General features: G+C 58.7%; 1 protein-coding gene across 1 annotated transcript; it reads left to right on the forward strand.

Annotated features, from left to right (window-relative positions):
* The first annotated feature begins 4,628 nt into the window (after positions 1 to 4,628).
* On the forward strand, positions 4,629 to 18,788 carry OLFML2B (olfactomedin like 2B). Its single transcript, XM_059822094.1, has 8 exons — positions 4,629 to 4,772; positions 5,774 to 6,037; positions 9,481 to 9,588; positions 13,336 to 13,512; positions 15,365 to 15,593; positions 16,611 to 17,159; positions 17,641 to 17,817; positions 18,154 to 18,788. The coding sequence occupies exons 1-8, from the start codon at positions 4,629 to 4,631 to the stop codon at positions 18,753 to 18,755; spliced, it is 2,250 nt and encodes a 749-aa protein (XP_059678077.1). The 3' UTR covers positions 18,756 to 18,788.
* Positions 18,789 to 19,746: the final 958 nt, after the last annotated feature.

The raw sequence follows: 19,746 nt of genomic DNA on the forward strand, positions 1-19,746 counted from the left end.
CCCAGAAGCCTGGGACTCATCCCAGCCAGCTAGCCTACCTGACACAGCACGACTCTCCTGGCCTACTCCAGGTTTTAAAAACCAGTCTTTTAAAGTTTTATTATTATTAAGATATATTTTTAAATACATTGCCTATCCTGGCTTGGACAGACCTCCTCTGTCTGCCCAGGACTTGCTGAAAGAGGGATGCTGAAAGGTCAGGCTTGATGCAGTCGTGCCTCCCACAGGTGACACAGGTTGGACAGCCTGAGAAAGCCATGTTTTCCGGGGCATGTGCCTGTTCACCCAGGTCTCGTTTGACTCACAGGCATAAACACAAGTGTCACTGCTGAGGTCAGTAGGGAAACCTCTCAAATTGCTGTGCAACTCAGGGTCACGTCATGAGCTTTCCTGTCTAGTCACGTTGCTCCATGAGATGGATTTCCTCCTTCAGCGGATGAAGGTAGGAGGGAGCTTCCCTCACCCTGGGCACCTGCAGCAAAACTGCATGGTGGAGCTGATGCACGAGGGGCTGTCACCACTTGCTGTGGCCCCTCACCAGGCTGCGTGGCCTCCTGCCATGCAGCCATGTGCTGCCCCCAGGTGAGTGGCATCTGTTGAGTCTACCTCTCACTTCAAATGCTCAGATATCTCTGCTGGCCCTTGGCAGCTACAGAAGCAGGCACTGAGCTGTAGAGCCTGGGGACATGATGGCATACTCCACCAGCCTCTTTCTATATGTGACCTCTGGAAGGCACAACTGGACTAGCTTACAAAATCTAGCATGGGAATGCTAACAAGGAGACCTGCCTCCTGTGACTTTGGTCTCTCTCAACAGGATGTGGTGCTGGCACCGGAGGCCACGGGACCAAAAGCCACAGGAGCTGAGGCCGCAGGGAGGTGTTGGGAAGAGCTACAGCATGTACCAGGAGTGTGCAAGCATCAACCACAGCCTCTAGCTCACCTTGCTCGCCTCCGGGCCAGACAACAAGGAAGATGACGTGTCCCACCGGGGATGCTAGGTATCTCTCAGCTTTTGGCCCTAAGTTAGCTGGGGTGCGTCCTGTGCAGGTGCGTGTCCTTCCCAGCCCCACCACTGGTGCAAGGCTGGGGAGGAGTGGCTGACACGCCAGAGGGTCGTGCTGCCTTCCAGAGACAGGCTGGCGAAATGGGCTGGCCCGGACCTCATGCAGTTCGGCAGAGGGAAGTGCGAAGTCGTGCTCCGGGCGAGGAATGACCCCATGCACCAGTACAGGCTGGGGGCCACCCAGCTGGAAAACAGCTTGGCAGAGAATGCCCTGAGGGTGCAGGTGAACCAACGTGAGCCAGCAACGTGCCTTTGCAGCAAAGGCGGCGAATGGTGTCCTGGGGGGCATTAGGGGGAGCGCTGCCAGCGGGTGCGGGAAGGCGATCCTTGCCCTCTGCCCAGCGCTGGTGAGGCCACACCTGGAGTGCTGTGTCCAGTTCTGGGCTGCCTAGTACACGAGAGACATGGACATACTGGAGAGAGTCCAGGGGAGGGCCACGAAGATGGTGAAGGGACTGGAGCCCCTCTCCGGTGAGGAAAGGCTGAGCGAGCCGGGACTGTTCAGCCTGGAGAAGGCTCGGGGAGGGTCTCAGGCAGGCCAGCACTGGCTCCCTGCGCCCAGTACGAAGCATTAATTGCACAGAATTGTAACGAGTGACAGCCCCAAGCACCCGCTCTGTCTCAGCGGGGCCGTGCGCGGGCTGCGGTGCCACGCGGTGGTGCTGCGCCCCCGCCGAGCGGGGCTGCGGCCGGCGGCGGGCGGTGCGGGGAGCGCCCGGGACCCCCGCCCTCGGCACCCAGCCTCCCCGGGGAGCCGTGCCGGGGCGAGGGGAGCGCCCGGCCGCCCCAGAGCTGAGGATGGCGGCGGTTCTCCCCGAAGGGCGCGGTGTGCCGCCGCCTGCGCTGCCTCCCCCGGTCCTGCCACGCTCGGCATCCCCTAAAATCAAAAGGAACGACTCCCTAGACCTAGAACCGGGGTCAGCCCAGATCTTAAGCCTCCCACCATCGTATCCATGGCCTGACTTGACCCATATGGGCACAGTCTCCCTGCTGCCGGTGCCTCTGACAAGGCGCTGCCCAGACCTCGCGGGGGCCCAGGTCAGCACAGGGAGCTGCAAGGCACACAAGGGCATATTTCCCAGGGAGGCTTGGGCGAGGGAGGCAGGTTTTTTGCACCCACAGCTCAGGCACAGAGATGCTCTGTTGCCTGTCATGGGGCTGTTAGATTGCCTTTGTCCCGGAGCTGGTGATGTTTTCACTTGTGGCACTTGGAGAGCACCATCTACCTGCTTCCTTGGGCAGCCTCGGCTTTGCACGAGACCACTCAGAGAGAACGGGGCCGGGCGTGGGGGGCCTCCTGCTCAGGCCAGGGTCTGAGCCAGCCGCCTTCAGCAAGATGGAAAGGCCAGAGCCACACTTGCTTGCTCTGCTGTCCTCCTCTGTCTGTGGGTTTGTCTTGTTTTTTTCTTGAACGGGGAATGTTCAGACTTTAGAGATGACCGCAGCGAACCCAAACTGCCTGTCGCTCTCTCCTCTTGACCCCAAAGGACAGCCTCAAACTTGTCTTTAACCCAAGCTAAATACCACCAGAAAGGCTTCCTTCCCCTTATAGAGAGAAGAAATCAACACGGGATGTCAGTAATACATGAAATCCTTCCTTTTCGCTTTTGAAATACTGTGGTCGATTTGTTTTCCTTCTGTTTCCAGCCTTTGAAAGTGACCATTAGGCAAAGGCTTAAAAAGTCAGAGGTGCTGCTTGCCGTGGGACCTCTCGGGGCTGCTCTCGGCTGCTAGCCCAGATGGTGACATGGCTGCACGGGGATCCAGCGCTCTGAGCCTGCTGAGATCTCCGGGAGGCCCCGCTGGACACGAGCTGAGGGCTCCAGAAGCCCCAGTCTCACAGCCTCAGGGCAGTCTGTGCTGACAGATGGACGATGGAGTAGCTGCCCCCAGGGAAGCTCAGCTGTCGTCAGCACAGAGCGATGGAAACAGAAGTGAAGGAGCTGGTGCTCAAGGGACGTTTTATCCTTGAGAGAGCCTGGTGGGGGGAGGCTTTTAGAAATGCTTTCGTTTCCTACAGCTCTCCAGTTGCCCAAAGGTTGGCTGTCCTTGTCCTCCCATCCTCCCTAGCTGCTTCCCCTCCTGCTCTGTTCTGCTCAGCCTTGCTGCAGGGACTGGCACATCCCTGACCCCTTCTCCACAAGCTTTGCTTCCCAAGGAGGCCAGAGGAGAGCGGGGCACGGCGCCATGCCACACGAAGTCTGTGGTCCTGGCCCTGGAGTCAGCAACTTCTGCTGTCTGCGGTGCCACAGCCGCTTCCTCTCTCGCACAAGAAGTTTTCTTTGTTTCTGGCAGCTCCATCCCTGCAGACTGTCCCTGGGAGAGAGCAATGGGACGCAAGAGCCCCCCTAGAGCGATGCCCTGTCCCAGGGCTGCAGGCACCACATTTGGGGTGGTTTTGGGACACGTGTGCATTAAGGCCCGGGGGTGCTTCGCTGGTGCACAGCCTTGCTTCAGTGAGAGCTTCGTGTGGCCTCTCGTGCCACCAGCTGTGCGCGTGGCTTCTCCCTCTGACCCGTGGGCAGGTTTTGAGGCAAAGGCAAGCCTGTGCCATACGTGGGGTGCGGTGCTGGCATGTGTTTGATTGCCATCTGTACATTTATAAGGGCATCTCAGGTTTCCTCACATGTCAGCGAGGCCCAGACATTGTCAGGGCAGTGCAGGCACCTACGCAGCGGAGGATGCTGTGCCTGTGCTTTCCCCGGGAACAGCGTGTCCAGGACATTTCCATTTGGCAGGAGGTGCAGAAGGATACAGGACTGCCAGAGCGCGGCCCTTTCCCGACGGCATCAGCCTAAATTTCAGTAAGCATATGGAGGTCTGCACTCATGGCTAGGAGCCTGTCTTCAAAACATGAACTACTTGCGTGACCTCAGCGCGTGCAGTGTTACCGGAGAGCTGCAGGCGTGGTGTGCCGTCTTGTGCCGTCGGGATGGCTTCCCCATGACCCAGAGCACGCGGAGGATGAGAGCCAGGCTGTTACCGGAGACGGAAAATGAGTCAGGCAGGCTGTAAGGATGGCTTTCCGTCCCCCACCAGCTCCCTGGCAAACCGCAGGGGTGGGATGCGCAGGTTTGCTTGGTGCAGACGGGCAAGGCGGGTATTTTGGGAAGACGTGCTGCCCGGTGGGTTGCAGCCCCCCAGAGAAGCCCCATGTGCAGGAGCTCACCGCAACCTGCTTTGGGTGGGCGATGCCCGAGTCCCCGCGGCCTCCCGTTCCCTCCCGGCGCCGGCATTCCCCCGGGACAAGGCTCTCCCTTTCCCGCGGAGGCAGCTTGAGCACCGGGCGCGCCCCCCACCGCCGCCCCGCCGGGCTGGGGGTGGGCTGCGGGGAGCCCCCGCCGCAGGTGGGAAGCACCGCCCGGGGCGGCCCCGGCCCGTCCCCGCCCCGCCGCCCGCTCGGCCCCGCCCGGGGGCCCGTCCCGCCGCGGAGGGAGGGAGGGAGGGAGGGAGGACCGGGGCGGGGGCCCGGCCCGGCCCCGCCCCGCCCGCGCCCGCCGCGCCGCACCTGAGCGAGCAGCGGCGGCTCCGCGCCGGCCCCGGCCCCCTCCGCCGCCCGCCCATGGCTCGGTCGCTGCCGCTGCTGCTCTGCCTGGCCGCGCTGGGCGCCGGCTGCCGGGCAGGGTCCCCCCCCGCCGGCACGGCCGGGCCCTCCGCCGAGCCGCTGCAGGACGAGGCGGACAACCAGGAGAACATCCTCTCCCAGGTACCTGCTGGGGAGCGGGGGCATGCGGGGCACCTGGGGGGGCTGGGGACCCGCGGCCCGGGGCTGCGCACTGCCGGGGGGATGCTGCGCGCACCCCGGGTGGTGCTGGATGTGCGTGCTCGGCGGGGCTGGGTGATGCGGTGCCCTCGCCCGGTGCTCGCCAGCGGTGCTGGGTGAGTGCAGCTGCAGGGAGTCTGGCCGCCCGGGGTACGGTGAACTCGCTGAAGCCCAACGGGGGGCCCTGCTCGGTCTCCATCCTACCGTGCCCTTGGGGGGACTCAGAAAGCGGGGAGCTCCTTGGGAGGGGAATCGGCGGAGCCTCTTTGTGTGCAGAGGGGAGGGATCCAGGCTCTTTCCCCGCCAGTGGGATGCACTGGAGGTCTCTGTTAGATTTGGCCGATCAGACTGTGCGCTATTATCTGCCCTCGGAAATGGCTAACGTGGAGACTATTGGAAACATACCGCCAAAGTTATTTTTGTGCTTGGGCTTTCAGAAGTGCTGTCTGCAAACCTCTGTAAAGGAAATTCCTGGCATTGTATGGGGCTAATCAGAAATACTGTTTCACCACCAGGTTACGCTGCTTATAGGGTGGCTTTCAGTCGCCCTTCCAGTGCACCCTTACCCTGTTTGCCCGTGTAAAGAAACCTTGCTCAGGCTAGCAGGTGACTTACTGGGTCTGCTGGACACGGAGCATTAAAAGACAGGAGGATGGGGTTCGTGTTTAAAATTCAAAGCAGTTAGGTCCCTTTCACCCAAAGCCTAATAAAAAGTACCCTGTTGGGAGAAGCCAGTTTTTATTCCCCTTGTAGGTAGGGATCAAAGAGCTCTGCACTCTCTAGAAAACTTCTTGGTCAGCAGACTTTGGAAGAGCCGGCCGGTTTCCTCGAGGTTCAAGGTGCCCTAACTGTCCTTGTCTGGACCTCGAGGTTCAGGGTGTCCTTGTCCCTTGCTAGGCAAGCAAGGAGGAGAAGTTTTCTAACTGCCGGTGACCTGTGCTCAGCTGTTAGGTGACTACGACAAGGTGAAGGCGGTGTCCGAAGGCTCCGACTGTCGGTGCAAATGCCTGGTCAGACCCCTGGGCCGCGGCGCCTGCCAAAGGATTAACGAAGGCGCTTTCAAAGCAGAGGACTTTTACACGGTGGAAACCATCACGTCGGGACCCAGCTGCAAGTGTGCGTGCGTGGCCCCCCCCTCGGCGCTCAATCCTTGTGAGGGGGACTTCAGGCTGAAGAAGCTGCGGGAGGCAGAGAGTGGCGACCTGAAGGTAGGAGAGCAGCTTGAATTTGGGGCTTTTTTTGGGAGGGGGAGGTCTTTTGAAGCCTTTTCTTCCTGAGCTTTTTCTAGAAAACCTTTTGCCTAAGCTTTTTTCTTAAAAAATCCCATAGTTACTTTTATATCTGCATGTTTTATGTAAAAATCAAGATTAAAGGATTGAGTCAAGCAGCTGCAGCGGATGATTCACTCAGCAGCACGCTGCCCGATTTATCCCGTGCTGCCTGGGGTCCACTGTGGCTGCCTGCGCTGGAAGCCCAGGAGGGACTGGGCTGCTCCCTGCCCTTTGTCCAGTGCTAAGTGTCCCCGGGGGGCAGCTCTGCTCTGCTCCGCTCAGCAGCTGCCAGGTCTCATTCCCGTCGCAGAGAGGGGCTCCCGAGGACCCACGCAAAAAGCTGTTTTGGCTTCCACGGGCCAAAAGCTGCTGATGCGTCAGCGTGAGGGTGTGTTACACAGCTGGCTGATGGCTGGATGGGTTTTGTTGTTTTAAATGTTGATGCTTCTATATTATTTAGCATTTTATCTCTTTAGTAATACGTACCTCTTGCCGAAATGTGTCGGCGTTTGTTCTAAGTACTCGTGACTTTTCTTGCATGGTCTAGCAGCTGGCATCAGACTCTACTGAGTTTTCCAGTTTGTTACCTGGGTAGGGCAGCAGAAATCCTCCCCAAAGGGTCACTGGCTTGGTCCAGCCTTGCAGAGTCCCCAGAGTAGAAGTTTGCATGCTGGGGCCACTCGTGTGGGTGGTGATAGGACGTACCCCGTGGCAGTGCTGCTAGTCCCAGCTCAAGTGGGAAGGCAGGCAGCGTGTGAGGTGCTGCAGGGCAGCCTCCCGCCAGGGCCATCAGGATGGGTTTGTTCTAATTAATTTGGAGCTCGAGGATGTGTTTCATCTTGTCCGACTGCAGACAGTTAGCAGCTTCTTGTCTGCAGCTAGGGAAGGTAAACAGGCACAGGCAGATAATCCATCATCTCAGGGAAGGAGGAGTCCCAGTCTGGAGTGGTTTGGTGGTCCCTCATCTGCAGAAGAAGCCAGGGTGTCCCACTTGGCCTTAGATGAGGGAGCCACCCCCGAAGTCCCTTGCCCCAGAGGCAGGCAGAGCTCCTCCACCAGCAGCTCACACCTCTCTCCCGGTCCTCTCCGGAGCCGGTCAGCCCCCAGGAGGAGCGGAGTGGCGTGGCTAGCTGCGCCCTTGGCTCCGGCCGCCTCTTCCCACCGGGGAGCTGCTCTCAGCCAGCTGTGGTGTGAAAGCCTGTCCTCTAGGAACTGGCCCAGGCTCCCCCGCTCATTTCGCAAGGATCCGCGGCCAAACGATTTCACAAGGTTTATCCAAATATACACACGTGGGGCTTTTCTTTGCTGCAAAAGTCAAACCCCGGGAGCTGTGAAAACTGGCTTGCTTTCTCGCCGAGCACGGAGTCCCTCCTGGGGTTGGGTGTGCTGGGAGCAGTAACCTCTCCTAGGAGAAGCCGGGAGGCAGGAGGGGACGCAGCTCCCGTTCTTAAGTGACTCATGAGGAGCAGCTCCCACGCTCTTCGGTGGGGGGCCGGGGGGAACAGGCCAGGCCACCTCATTGCTCCTAACAGCCCCAGGGGATTTACTCTCCTTGTTGGTCTGATGAGCATCGTTCTTGCCTGGTCCAGCAGCGGGACGCGCGTAGTTGTGCTCTGTGTCTGTTGTGTTTTAACAGGCTTTCTTATACTCTGATTCAAAAACCCTGGGTACTCTGTGGGAAAGCCGTGGGAAGTTCCCCAAAATGAGAGCCCTCCCTTACAACGGGTGGGCTGGAGGATGCATCCCCAAGGGAATGGCGAGGAAGGGTGTAAGTAAGCCCAGGGAGCAGGGGTACCCCTGGGGCACCCCAACACAGTGCTGAATGGCTGCACTGGGTGTCCCAGCTGAAGGTTTCAGTCCCATCCATGCCTTTTATAAGGTCCCATGGGAATGCACGGACCATCAGATGGTGAGAGCCAAAGTCTGCAGCGAAGGGAAGGAAATAGGGAGTTGATGTGTGTGTGAGTATGGTGTTTTGAGGAGGGTCAACTTGGTGTTGGCAGGGGTAGCTAACTCTAAGGTCTGTTTTTGTGAAATTGCAGCTTGCCACTCTTCTGCTTGTAGGCACAGTGTGCGTTTTGGGGGTCTCAGATGCAGAGTCTGTGCAAGGAGTCTGTGTTCAGGAAGATCTGGAAGGTGGCTAATAAAGTCTGCAACCTTTGTGCATTGATGGAAATTATCCAGCCTGGAGGGAAAGCGCATGTCTCCAGCGGCTGTCTGGCGGGTTGCGTGCATTGTATCGGTCGTCACCGTCCAGTTCTTGGTGGAAAGTGGATGCATAGCCATAAAACAGTCTTTGTCTCTTAATGCTGCCATTTTATCTGGCCCAGAAAATCTTTCCTTTGCTGTCAGCTCCACAGGGAGACTGCAGAGGCCGGGGTGGAAACTCAGAGTGCTGCCAGCATTGCTGCCTGTACTTCTCCCATGTTTACAGAGCTCTGTTGACCAGTTTTAGCTGCTGGGAGAACATGTCACTGCCTTGTAGTAATTCCCATGCACTGAAAATACTTCTCAGCCATCGGGGCCGTAAGGTCTGCAGTGCCACGCTGTACGTGTGGGGACACGAGGGACGGGAGGGAGCAGGCGCGTGCGGGAGTGGAGGCAGGGGATGGCCTGGGAGCTCTCCCCACCAGCCTGTGCCTGGCTCGGTGCTGTCCTGTGCGGAGTGAGCACTGGGAACCGTATGAAACGCAAAATTAGGGTATTGCTGTCTGGATCCCCAGGATCAGTGCGCGGGGGCTGGTGCTGGGCGGGACGCGGGGATGCAGCCCTTCCCGCTGCAGGAAGGAGGTGAATTAAACACAGGGCATCGCTGAAATGGGTGATTGAAGGAGAAGGCAGCATCTCTCTGATAAAGTTGTTCTCCAGGGAAGCAAACTGTTAGCAGGCTGGCACTGAATTTCAGTTGCTTCACTCTTACATTTATGAACATTTTAAAATTTTTTAACAAGTTTCTTCTTGTTCCAGGAAAAAAAACACAGGATGGCACGAACTCAGAGTCTGATGTCAAACTCACTTTTATTTGAGCTGCCGTTTGCTTGTTGCCTCTTTTTGTTGCCAGTCACATCACTGGTGGGGTAGCTAAGCCTTTGGGCTTGTGAGAGAGCCTGCCTAGAGCTCACAAGGAGGGCAGTGCTCCTCCTCGCTCTGCTTACTAATTCCCAGCACCCAAAACATGCTCCTGAACCTCTGAAGCTCTTCATGCTGTGCTCCTGACTGCAGCAGCAACGTGGCAGGGCTGTGTAAGGAAAAACTTGCGTTTTAATAAACTTCTTGTGCTCAGGTGTGTGCATTGCCCTTGACTTTTCAGCTGTAGAAACCACGCGGGGTACTTTATAGCAAGTACCGCTGACTGACGGTGTGCTCCCTTTCCCTTGCAGCTGTCCTCCATCGTCGAGATGCTGGAAAGTGCCTTTTATGGCTTGGACCTTCTCAAGCTGCACTCAGTCACAACCAAGCTGGTGGGTCGGGTGGAAAAGCTCGAGGAGGTAAGATAAGTCCTGCTTTCCTTTGAGGTTGTTGCCTTCAGTGGGACTTGCCTCAAATCAACTACTTGGTACCTTTGGTGCGTTCAGAGCCTCGTTCCTTTTGGAAGAAATGTTGATTAACTATTTGGCTGAAACTTAACTAGACCAAACTAGGCTGTCCAGATGAGATCTCCACTGTTCCTTGCGGGCGGTGGCCAGGGCATCACCACCCCGTCACCTCCCCGACCCTCTCCAATTCCCCCCATCCCTCATGGCCCAAACTGGGTGCGGGATCCCAGCTGTGGCCTCACCAGGACCAGCATCTCCTGAGGGTCCAAAGGGCCTGCTATTAAGTTTTTCCTCTTCTCAATTTTATGTCTGTGCTGGCACGATAGTTGCTCTCAGCCAGGTGCTATTGTGCTGTTTGATGTGGGGGTGAGCGGTTCAGGGCCGGTGCTGGGACACACTCACCGGGACAGCTGGTAGCCAAGGAGGTCAGATTCCTTAAGGACCAAGTTGCATCTTGGCCTGCGTTTAAAAAGAGCTGAACCCTCAGCACTGCTAAAAAGATAGATAAAGTACCTTCCATTTTTGTTAGAGCAGACTTCCAGTGAAATGATTTTCACTTCCATACAGTTTAGTATTTCTTTGGCTAGCACAACGGAGGGTTTGCAGTTCATTGAGCTGTGCTCAGCTATGTAGCAACAGGTTGCCAGATTAAATACTGGAGTTTTCTCCCGTGGTCCGTATCTGGGACAGTAATTCCACATTCTTGTCGGAGTGGAGCAGTCCTGTTTGTCTGCAGCCAGGAGCCGAGAGGCGATGATTTATAAAGCCAAAATTCCACTTGCAAAGTGTTTCGGGAAGGCACAGCGTGCTCCATCCCGGGGTCAGGAAGGAGACAGCCGAGAGGAGCGTGCGTGCCTGGGGGGCTCTGGGTTTCCAAGCGCGGCGATTGACCCAAAAGGGGGAAAAGGGGTTTTGAGATCTAAAAATACCAGAGAACCAATGTTTTTGTTTGCAATCCCACCCTCTTCCTGTGGTTTTGCGTATTCTCCAGTTGTTACTTGGGTTTGCTGCTGAGTCTTTGCTAATTAGGGGAGAGGAGCGAGGGAAGCGGGAGCTGTGCTGCCAGCCCCATGCCGCGCGTCCCCCTCGGGGAGCCTCGCCGCCGTGGCACTGGTGGCCACGGGTCTGGTGGTGGGGTGAGCCCTGTCCCACAGCATAGCGAGCTGGGCTCACCCAGAGCAGGGGATGCTGCTGTGAACACAAAGGGCCCCATCAGGTCTGTCGCTATTTAACATCCACAGTTAGCTGGATTAGGGATGATGGAGGGGACAACCCTTTTTTGGTAACTTTTATGAATCTGTGGTCCATGAATTTGTATCACCCTGAAACTAGTTGACTGAAAATGGTGCTGTTAGACATGGTCACCTTTAAAGAGATCAGGCCAGAGTGACACAGCCCATCAGGTCAGTGAGTGGGGAGTGAAGGTTTCTCAAAGACCTTGTTGGTGGCCGAGTCGGAGGCTAAGGTAAGGTAAGCGTTAGGAGTTTGGGTATTGACAAATGTCACAAGTGATGACTTCACGTGTGGGTACCACTGCGCTCTTCTTCAGTACCAAAGTGGCCCTGTCTACCAGTCTGTTCCTGCACAGGGAGTTCAGTGCGAGTGGTGCTGGTGGCACTTGTCTGTCTGGGCACGTTGGGGTGACCTTGCAGCGTGGCTGCTCTGCTCACAGCCCGTCGCAGTGGGGCAGATGGGCAGAAGTAGTCTGGTCTGGCTGAAGTAGTTTGGCCAGAGATGGAGCAGTGAAGGCGTAGGAGGGGGGAATTCACAGATTTGGGTCTTTAATTTCCCCGAAGCGGAGCTGTAGGATCATGTAACAAGCAGCTGAAGCTGCCTGCAGGCACTCGGACGGGATGGAGAAGGACAGGAGAAGCCTGGGTTAGATGGAGATTCCCCAGTGTTGCTGGAGCAGGGCAGAGCTGGTGCGGGCAGCGCAGGCAGCAGGTGTGAAATGCTTCCTGCTGCTGGCTTAGCACGTAAATTCCTGTTGAGAGGAGGAGGAGGAGGATCACACTCTGCATCGGCCATGGGATCTGATACAACGGACAGCTGAGATGCTGAACAAGAGCCTGGCATCGCTTCAAAGCATCGGCCTCCCAGGCGGGTGTGCTTTTGGCAGCTGCTTCCCGGCGAAGCAGCTGAGCAGCCTCAAGCAGCATCACAGGCTGGGCTTTGGTGGTGCCTCCCCACTGACGGGGAGGCAGATTTTATCCCTAAGCAGGTCATAAGCCAAACATTACACATAATAAGTGATAAAGGCACAAGGCTGTTCGAATCAGCCATCCTCCCAAAAGGAGGAGGGTGTTGAAACTGCTTCTGCTCCTGCGCTGCTCCTAGGAGAGCACCATGAGACCCCCTATTCCTTTTCTTACTGCAGCAAAAGTCCCTGCGTTATTGGACTCAGCCTTAAAATTGCATGATAAAGCTGTGACTCACAATTCCAGGATAAAGACTGGGAGATCAGATACCCATGGAGGGGGCTGGGGGTTAACTGAGCTCAGGATGGTATTTTTGCAGAGATGAGGAGGTATTGTGAGTTGTTTCCAGTAAAACAAGGCATTTTACACAAATGGTGTCAGTCAAGGGAATGAACCCGCAAATACGTGGTCTGCAGAGCTAGCACCTCCTCTAGCGAGGCAGCTCCTCTGCTTTGTCTTTAGCTTGCAGCTGCTGCATCAGCTGGCGATTTTGAGGTCACAGATGGAGGTCATGGTGGGTTTTAGGAGAAATTAATGGCAGGACAGATTGAAAATGAAGGATCAGGGGGAACCACCCCCAGTCTCTGTGCAAAAGTTCTTTGATTGATGTGCCATCTATTCAAAGCAGTTGCCATTCAAGATGTAAAAGACAAAGGAGTGATGAGCAGAGACTGCAACACCCCCTTGGAGACAAGGTGTGCCTGTGGTTGGGGACCTGAGAAGGGCAAAGGGGTTTGCCTGCCCTGGGCTGCCTGACAAGCCACAGCAGCCTCAGCTCCCTCCTGGTCTGGGACAGCTCTCTGAGGGTCACTGGCTCTCTTCCTCTCCCCAAATTCTCCCTCTCTTCTGTGGGAGCGGAGGGTGGTGGGGAGGAGCAGTCCCTGAGTGCAGGCACTGCGTGGCTGGGCAGCGGGGCAGGACTGGGAGAAGAGCCCAGTGCTGTGCCCCAAAAGCTCTGCTGGGTGCTGCTGTGCCTGGAGCTCACGGGCAGCTGGGAAAGCTCGTGCTTCTCTTGCTCCAAACCAGACAAGTGGGATGCCAACCTCGAGGACTTGCCTTGGGGGTCAGGCAGGCAGTGGCCAGCCAGGGTGGGACCCTGCTAGGAAAGTGGGATTAATAAACGGGAGATGAACTCACTAGAACAGGCAAGGGACACGAGGCTGGGACTTAAGATGTTTTAGCTTGTGGTCTCCTCCTCCTTTTACGAGCTGGCGAGCATGGCTGAAGATGGGTGTTAAAGAACTTCAAGGCCACTCTCCCGCTCCATGGGGCCCCATGGCAAAGACTGGATCTGGGATGTGCACACCAGGGATGGAATGTCTGGATCCCACTGGGGTCAGAGGCATCTTCTTGGCAGCTGAAGTGCACAGCTCCACGGAGAAGCCCAGCTGTCAGCCCAGGATGGGAGCACAGGGCTCCCTGGCTCCTGGGCGGTGGTTTGGGGGCCATGGAGCATCCCTTGTCTTTATGTGGGGTAAAGTGTCTTCTCTTGCTTTTCTAGGGCATGTCCAGGAACTTCACGCAGGAAGGCCACCAGGCAGGAGCCAGCGTGGAGGAGGGTCTGCAGCATCCCCACCGCAGGGACAGGGAGAACTGCTCCAGCCTCATCACCAACAGCCTTGCCGACATCGAGAGCTCGCTGCAGCGGGACGCCGAGGCTGCCTACACGCACGCAGAGGTATGACCACCCAAACGGGTTGCACGGCTCGAGGTCACTGCTGCTGTGCAAGCCAGCCCAGAGGGTGTCTCCTGGATGTGGCCCCCGGCAGGCCACCGGCCCAGGGTTATTTTCTTCTCGGCTCGGCTGACCCCGTTTCCGTGCCTCCAGCTCCAGCCTGCTTCTCTTGGCACAGCCCAGCTGCCGCGGGGACATAGGAGGGAACAGGAGCAGACTGCTCCCCGGGCCTCCCCCCTTCCCGTGAGGTTGTTGGTTTTCGAGGTCAGCGGCAGCAGTGCTGCTCGGAAAGAGTGATGTCATTGTGGGGCCGGCTGGGAAGCGCTGGGAAACTTGGAGCCTTTGATTAGCAGGGCTTGGGGGCTCGGTGGAGGGACAGCCGTCGACCTCTCTCCCAGGGAATTACCCCTCCCCAGCCAGCCCCTGCGCCTGGCGGGCTCTGGGCAGAGATTTGGGCATCCCACTGGCTCTGGCGCCCAGCCCCGGACCGTGGGGGACCCTGTGGGGTCTGCCCAGCGTGGGGACATCCTCTGCCCGGGGCAGCGGCTTTTGTGCAGCCCCAGAGAGGGGTGAGAGGGGTGTTTTGGGAAAAGGCCCACCCAGGTCGTCCTGACCCCCTTGCCGCTTTGGTGCTGTAATGTAGGGTGGCCTCATGCTCCTCTGGTCCGTACTGAGTGGCTCCTGGAGCATCCTGCCTTCACCCCAGGGTCCCCTCTGCAGGGGCAAAGGAGGTGTCTGGGGCGGGGGGAACAGTTGCTGCATCATTTCCAGCTCCAAACAGGCGTGCTCAGATCCTGGGGGGGAGGCCAGCCTGCACGTTGCCCCCGCACCCCCCAGCAGCTGAGAGCTGGCGTCGCGGGTCCTACATAGGAGTGGGCTCCCCGAGCCCCAGCGGGGAGAAGGGCAGGATTCCATGCACATACTGGGGGTCGGCGGGTGGGAAAACGGCACTGACCACCGTGTGCCAGTGCACTCTGCGTGGGGGGGCTGTGCCCTGTGGCAGAGGGTGTCCAGCAGCACTCCCAGCCCCTCTCCCCCTGCTCCCCTGAGCAGAGGCTCCGCTGCCCGCTGGAGAGGAGCCAGCCCCGGCCAGGCAGAGAGCGAAGCGCAGGGCTTTTATTACCCCGAGTGACCTCATTTCCCAGTGTTCCCCTTTTCTTGCTGTTAATTGCAGCAGGGCTGCGAAGGAAGCCTGGGCCCATCTTCTCAGCCAAATGGGCACCGCTTCAACCTTCAGGCTGTCTTTCCGATTTCCTTTAATGAGATGAAATCCTTCAGGCATGAGCTGCGGCAGCTGGTGGCTGCCTCAGCAGAGGGTTCCCAGTCCCGGTCCCGGGGGGAGCTCCTGGTCCCTGCCCTGAGGGTTTTCCAGTCCCTGCCCCGGGAGGTTCCCAGTCCCACTGGAAAGGTGCCCTCAGCCCCTCTCCTCTACCAAAGCTTGGTGCATGCCACGCGCTCGCTAGGGATCAGCCACCGGCACCGGTCCCTGGCATGCAAGGAGGTGTCCGGCGGGTGGACGTGCGAGCGGTTGCAGTGAGGGGTGTACCCTGCTAACACCACCCTGGGGTCCCCCCGCTCTGCCCGCGCATCCTGCAACCCACAGCCTGTGCCTTATTGAGCACCGAGTCCCAGGTTTGCAGGGTGGCACCGAGGTCAGGTGGAGGCAACGCTGGTCTGCCACCCCCGCTGCCTCCTGGGGGGTTTTCTACAGCAGAAGGGACTGAGGTTGACCCTGAGAAAGGAGGGAGGACAGAACGTCCTAGCCAGCGCTCGTCTGGCCAGCCTGACCTGCCCCGTCCCCCCAAAACATGGCTGTTCTGGTCCATCCCGTAACAACCTCTTGCGTCTCTTCCAGGGCAAATATGAAGAAAGATTCCTGAAAGATGAAACCATCTCCCAGCAGATCAACTCCGTTGAGTCCCTCCCAGAGCTACACCTCTCTCCGGAGGATGAGAAGCCCAAGCAGCTCTTGCAGAGGAAGCTGCGCGTAAGGAGCCGGCCTCCTTCCAAGCCCACCATTGTCCGAGGGGTCACCTACTACAAAGCCCAGTCTACTGAGTCAGAGAACGACATCGAGGAGCAACGTGAGTTGCGTTTGCAGCCGCGTCCAGCGGGATGGATGGCTGCGTCCTGTAACAAGGCCAGCACCCGTCCCTGACTCCTGCCTTGTCCCTCGGGAACACATTGGCAAAGCATGTGGGGCCACCATGGAAAGGAGGGCTTGGAGGCAGGAGGAGGTGGGACGATTGGTTTCTCACCACTGCGCAGCCTTTGAGCCCTGTGCGGGGGGGGCAGTGCAGTGTTGTTATTCCGTGGAAAATCCCTGGTCGCTAAGGAAATAGGTCACTGCTTCGGTTTAAAACACCCAGCATCAACACCTTCCTGGAAAGTAAATGCAAGTTTATTACCGATGTTAGTCCTGCAGATCCGCCTGCCCGATGACATCCTGGGAGGTTTGTGCAGTGGTCGGGGTGGCAGGATACGGCTCAGAGCTGTGGCTGGCTGCCCTGTGGCTCAGCACGATGCTGCTCATGGCTCCGGCCGTGGTGAGAGCAGGGGGCCGAGCCCGCAGGGACAAGTAGCGCCTGGCAGCACAGGCAAACAAGGCAGGTGCCCTTTCTGTGCAAAGCCAGCTCAGCAGCGAGGTCGGCCAGCACAGCCGTGCATGGATTTGTGAGACCCCTGAGACGAGGAGGAGCAAAGGGTGCCCGTGGTCCCATGCCCTGGCTTAGGCACCCGCTTTGGCAGCCTGGGTTAGGGGAGTGGGATCTGGCTGGGTGCTGCAGCTGTCTCCATCCTGCCCCGTCTCTGGGAGCTGGCAGGATTGAATCGTGGTCCGTCACCTCCTGCTCCGCTCCGCCTGAGGTGGTGGACATGGATGTGATGGGGTCTCACTGACCTCCTAACGTGGGCACCATCAGCCCCTGCCAATGGTGCAGCCCTTCTCTGGCTGGAAATTAAGAGGAAAATCACGTGGATTTAGCACAAGAAAGCCTGGAGAAGTGGATGGAGGAGCCAGAGTGGTGGGGGAGGTGGAGAGGGGCCGTAGGGGATCTGCTCCCGCTCGCGGTGGGGCTGACACCTTTGCCTGTGTTTGGCAGCGGACGAGCTGTTCAGCGGGGACAACACGGTGGACCTGCTGATCGAGGACCAGCTCTTGAGGCCCAGCGGCCGGGCGGGCGAGGGCATGAGGAAGCCCTCCCCGGTGGGATGGCCACCCACCCCTGGCAGCGACCCCACCACCCCGCCGGCCGCTGACACTGCCGCGACGGCCACGGTGCCCCTGTCCCCTGCCACGTCCACGGGGCCCACGCCGGACCCCACCGCTGTGAGCTGGCTGACCCCCACCCCAGAGACCATGACTGCCCCGGCAGGGCTGGTGGAGGAGGGGACCCCGCAGCTATTGGCAGCCTTGGTCAGCACAGTGGTGGCCACAGCCACGGAGAGCCTGCCCGCAGCCACCAGCCCTGTCCCCAGCCTTGCCATGGCCACCACCGCTGAGACCTCAAGTGATGTGGTGACGAGCCCTGCCCCGGAGAGCAGCCCAGGAGCTTGGGGACAGGCGAGCACCCCCACGATGCCGGTCAGCGCCACCATCCCTGCCACGCCGAAGCAGGCCCTGGAGGACGAGGACATCAGGAACATCATCGGTGAGTGCCTGCAGGTCTGCACCGACCCCGTTGTGCGCATGGGGGCTGGGTCGTGCCCACAGCATGTCCTGCTAAGCCCAGCACACGTGGATTTGGTCATGGGTGGGAGGTGTCATGGGGGTGATGGCTGGACAAGCACTTTACTGGGGCACCAGATTTTACTTGCTTGTTAACTCTGGAACCTGCTGTAGTCCCCTTCCAGTCTGAGGGGCTGGGCAGGGCAGGAAGAGACCTCCCTGGAGATGGACCTGGGACAGGTCTCAGTCAGGGCAGGGACGTGGCTGAGGCCATGGGGAGCTCTTTGCAGGATCCAGCTGGTGCTGTGGGGCCTCGTGAGGCTAAGCCCAGGCTGACGCAGCAGGGGTACCTGCTGGGTGGGCAGGCAGCTGGAGGCGGGGTGATGCTCGCAGACCCCCGGCAGGTGCGGGGAGAGCGTGGCCGCCCTGCCTCAGGCCTCGCGAGCCTCTCTCTGCCCGTGCAGGGCGCTGCAAGGACACGCTGTCCACCATCTCGGGTCCCACCACCCAGAACACCTATGGGCGCAACGAGGGGGCCTGGATGAAGGACCCCCTGGCCCGGGAGGAGCGGATCTACGTCACCAACTACTACTACGGGAACACGCTGGTGGAGTTCAGGAACCTTGACAACTTCAAGCAAGGTGGGCTTGCGCCACCCTTGATGCTGTGCTGGCCACCACTTGGCTGGTCCAAGTAGTGTCCCGGTTCCCTGGGATGCTGCACCATGGGGGATGCTCTGCCTGGGGACCCTCCCCTCTAGGGCACCGGTACCTAGCGTGTGGGGTTCAGAGCACGGGGCGGGTCAGGCTGGCCATGGTGGCTCTGGACTTGCTTGTCACAACGCCAGGCTGTGGCTGGTGGCCGGGAGGGAGTGTAGGCAGGCTGGGGGGCAGAGGATGCTGGGGGCTGCTGTGGCAGGGCCACCAACACTAAAGTAAATGGGAGGGTCTCACCAGCAAGGTGTCTCTGCCCCACAGGGCGCTGGAGCAATTCCTACAAGCTCCCGTACAGCTGGATCGGGACGGGGCATGTTGTCTACAACGGCTCCTTCTACTACAACCGGGCCTTCACGCGCAACATCATCAAATATGACCTGAAGCAGAGGTATGTGGCCGCCTGGGCCATGCTGCATGACGTGGCCTATGAGGAGTCCACCCCATGGCGGTGGCGGGGCCACTCGGATGTGGACTTTGCCGTGGATGAGAATGGCTTGTGGGTCATCTACCCAGCCATCAGTTACGAAGGCTTCAACCAGGAGGTGATCGTGCTGAGCAAGCTGAACGCAGCTGACCTCAGCACCCAGAAGGAGACCACGTGGCGGACGGGGCTGCGGAAGAACTTCTATGGGAACTGCTTTGTCATCTGCGGGGTCCTGTATGCGGTCGACAGCTACAACAAGAGGAATGCCAACATCTCCTACGCCTTTGACACACACACCAACACGCAGATCATCCCCCGGCTGCTCTTTGAGAATGAGTATGCCTACACCACACAGATAGACTATAACCCCAAGGACCGCCTGCTCTACGCCTGGGACAATGGGCACCAAGTCACCTACCACGTCATCTTTGCCTACTGAGACCCCTGCCACCGTGGGGCACTGCGAGCCAGGGGCCACCAGCACCTTTTATTCTTATTTTTATTGTTATTATTGTTATTTTGTACAAATCAAAGAGTAAATGATGGGTTTTGTTTCAAGCTGTTTTTTTTTATGGTGGATTGTAGATCGATCCCCAGGCCAGAACCACCCCCTTCACCTTTGCTGTAATCTTGCTTCTGCTTTTTCTTCCCATGGGGAGGAGGTCCTCCTTTGGGAGGGCAGACCCGTCTCTCCTGCCTGTGGAGGAGGAGGTGGCCCAGATGCAGTCCTCCTAATGAGGTTTTTAGCTAAAGATGATCAGCATGAGACCCAGAACCCAGTGCAAAGCTGGCCTTTCTGCTGCAGGCACCAGGTCCCAGTGGGATGCTGCTGTCTGCCTGTCCTGGTGGAGGGAGTGCGTGTCCCATGGGAATGTCCTGTCTCTCGGGACCATCTTCCCAGACAATGGCCAGCAGGCCCTTCAGAGATCCTGCTGTACAACGGGGCTGCGAGTGCAGCTCCTGCAGCCCCTGGTGCTGGCACTTATGTCAAGGACTGTCCCCTCCGGCCAGGGCTCTGCCCTTTGCAGCCTGCCCTGGGGGGCCGGGCACATCCTGAGCCCTGACTCACATCTGGAGCGAGCTGGCTGGCGGCTGAGCTGGTGGCGGCGGGAGGGAGACACTGTAAATATGTGTAGATGGCTTTTGTTTGTTCATTTTGTAAACGAAAATAGTCCCCTTTGGCATTTGCTGGGTGAAGACTGTTCTGCCGGGCGCTGGGCTGCCTGGGCAGGGAGCTGCAGGCATGACGGAGCCCTTAGGGCTGGGGGAGCCCTCGCTTCCCATCCCGCTGCCACTGCCTCTCCCGCAGGGTCTCAGCCCGTGTGCCCTCTCACTGCTGCGCTCGCCCTGGTCCTGGCTGTTGGCCACGGGGAGCCCCTCGCAGAGGCACAGCCCCTGCCCTTCTGCCCGGCAGCATCTTGTATTTACCT

The sequence above is a fragment of the Gavia stellata genome, chromosome 10 (assembly GCF_030936135.1).
Source record: "Gavia stellata isolate bGavSte3 chromosome 10, bGavSte3.hap2, whole genome shotgun sequence".
NCBI lineage: Eukaryota > Metazoa > Chordata > Aves > Gaviiformes > Gaviidae > Gavia > Gavia stellata.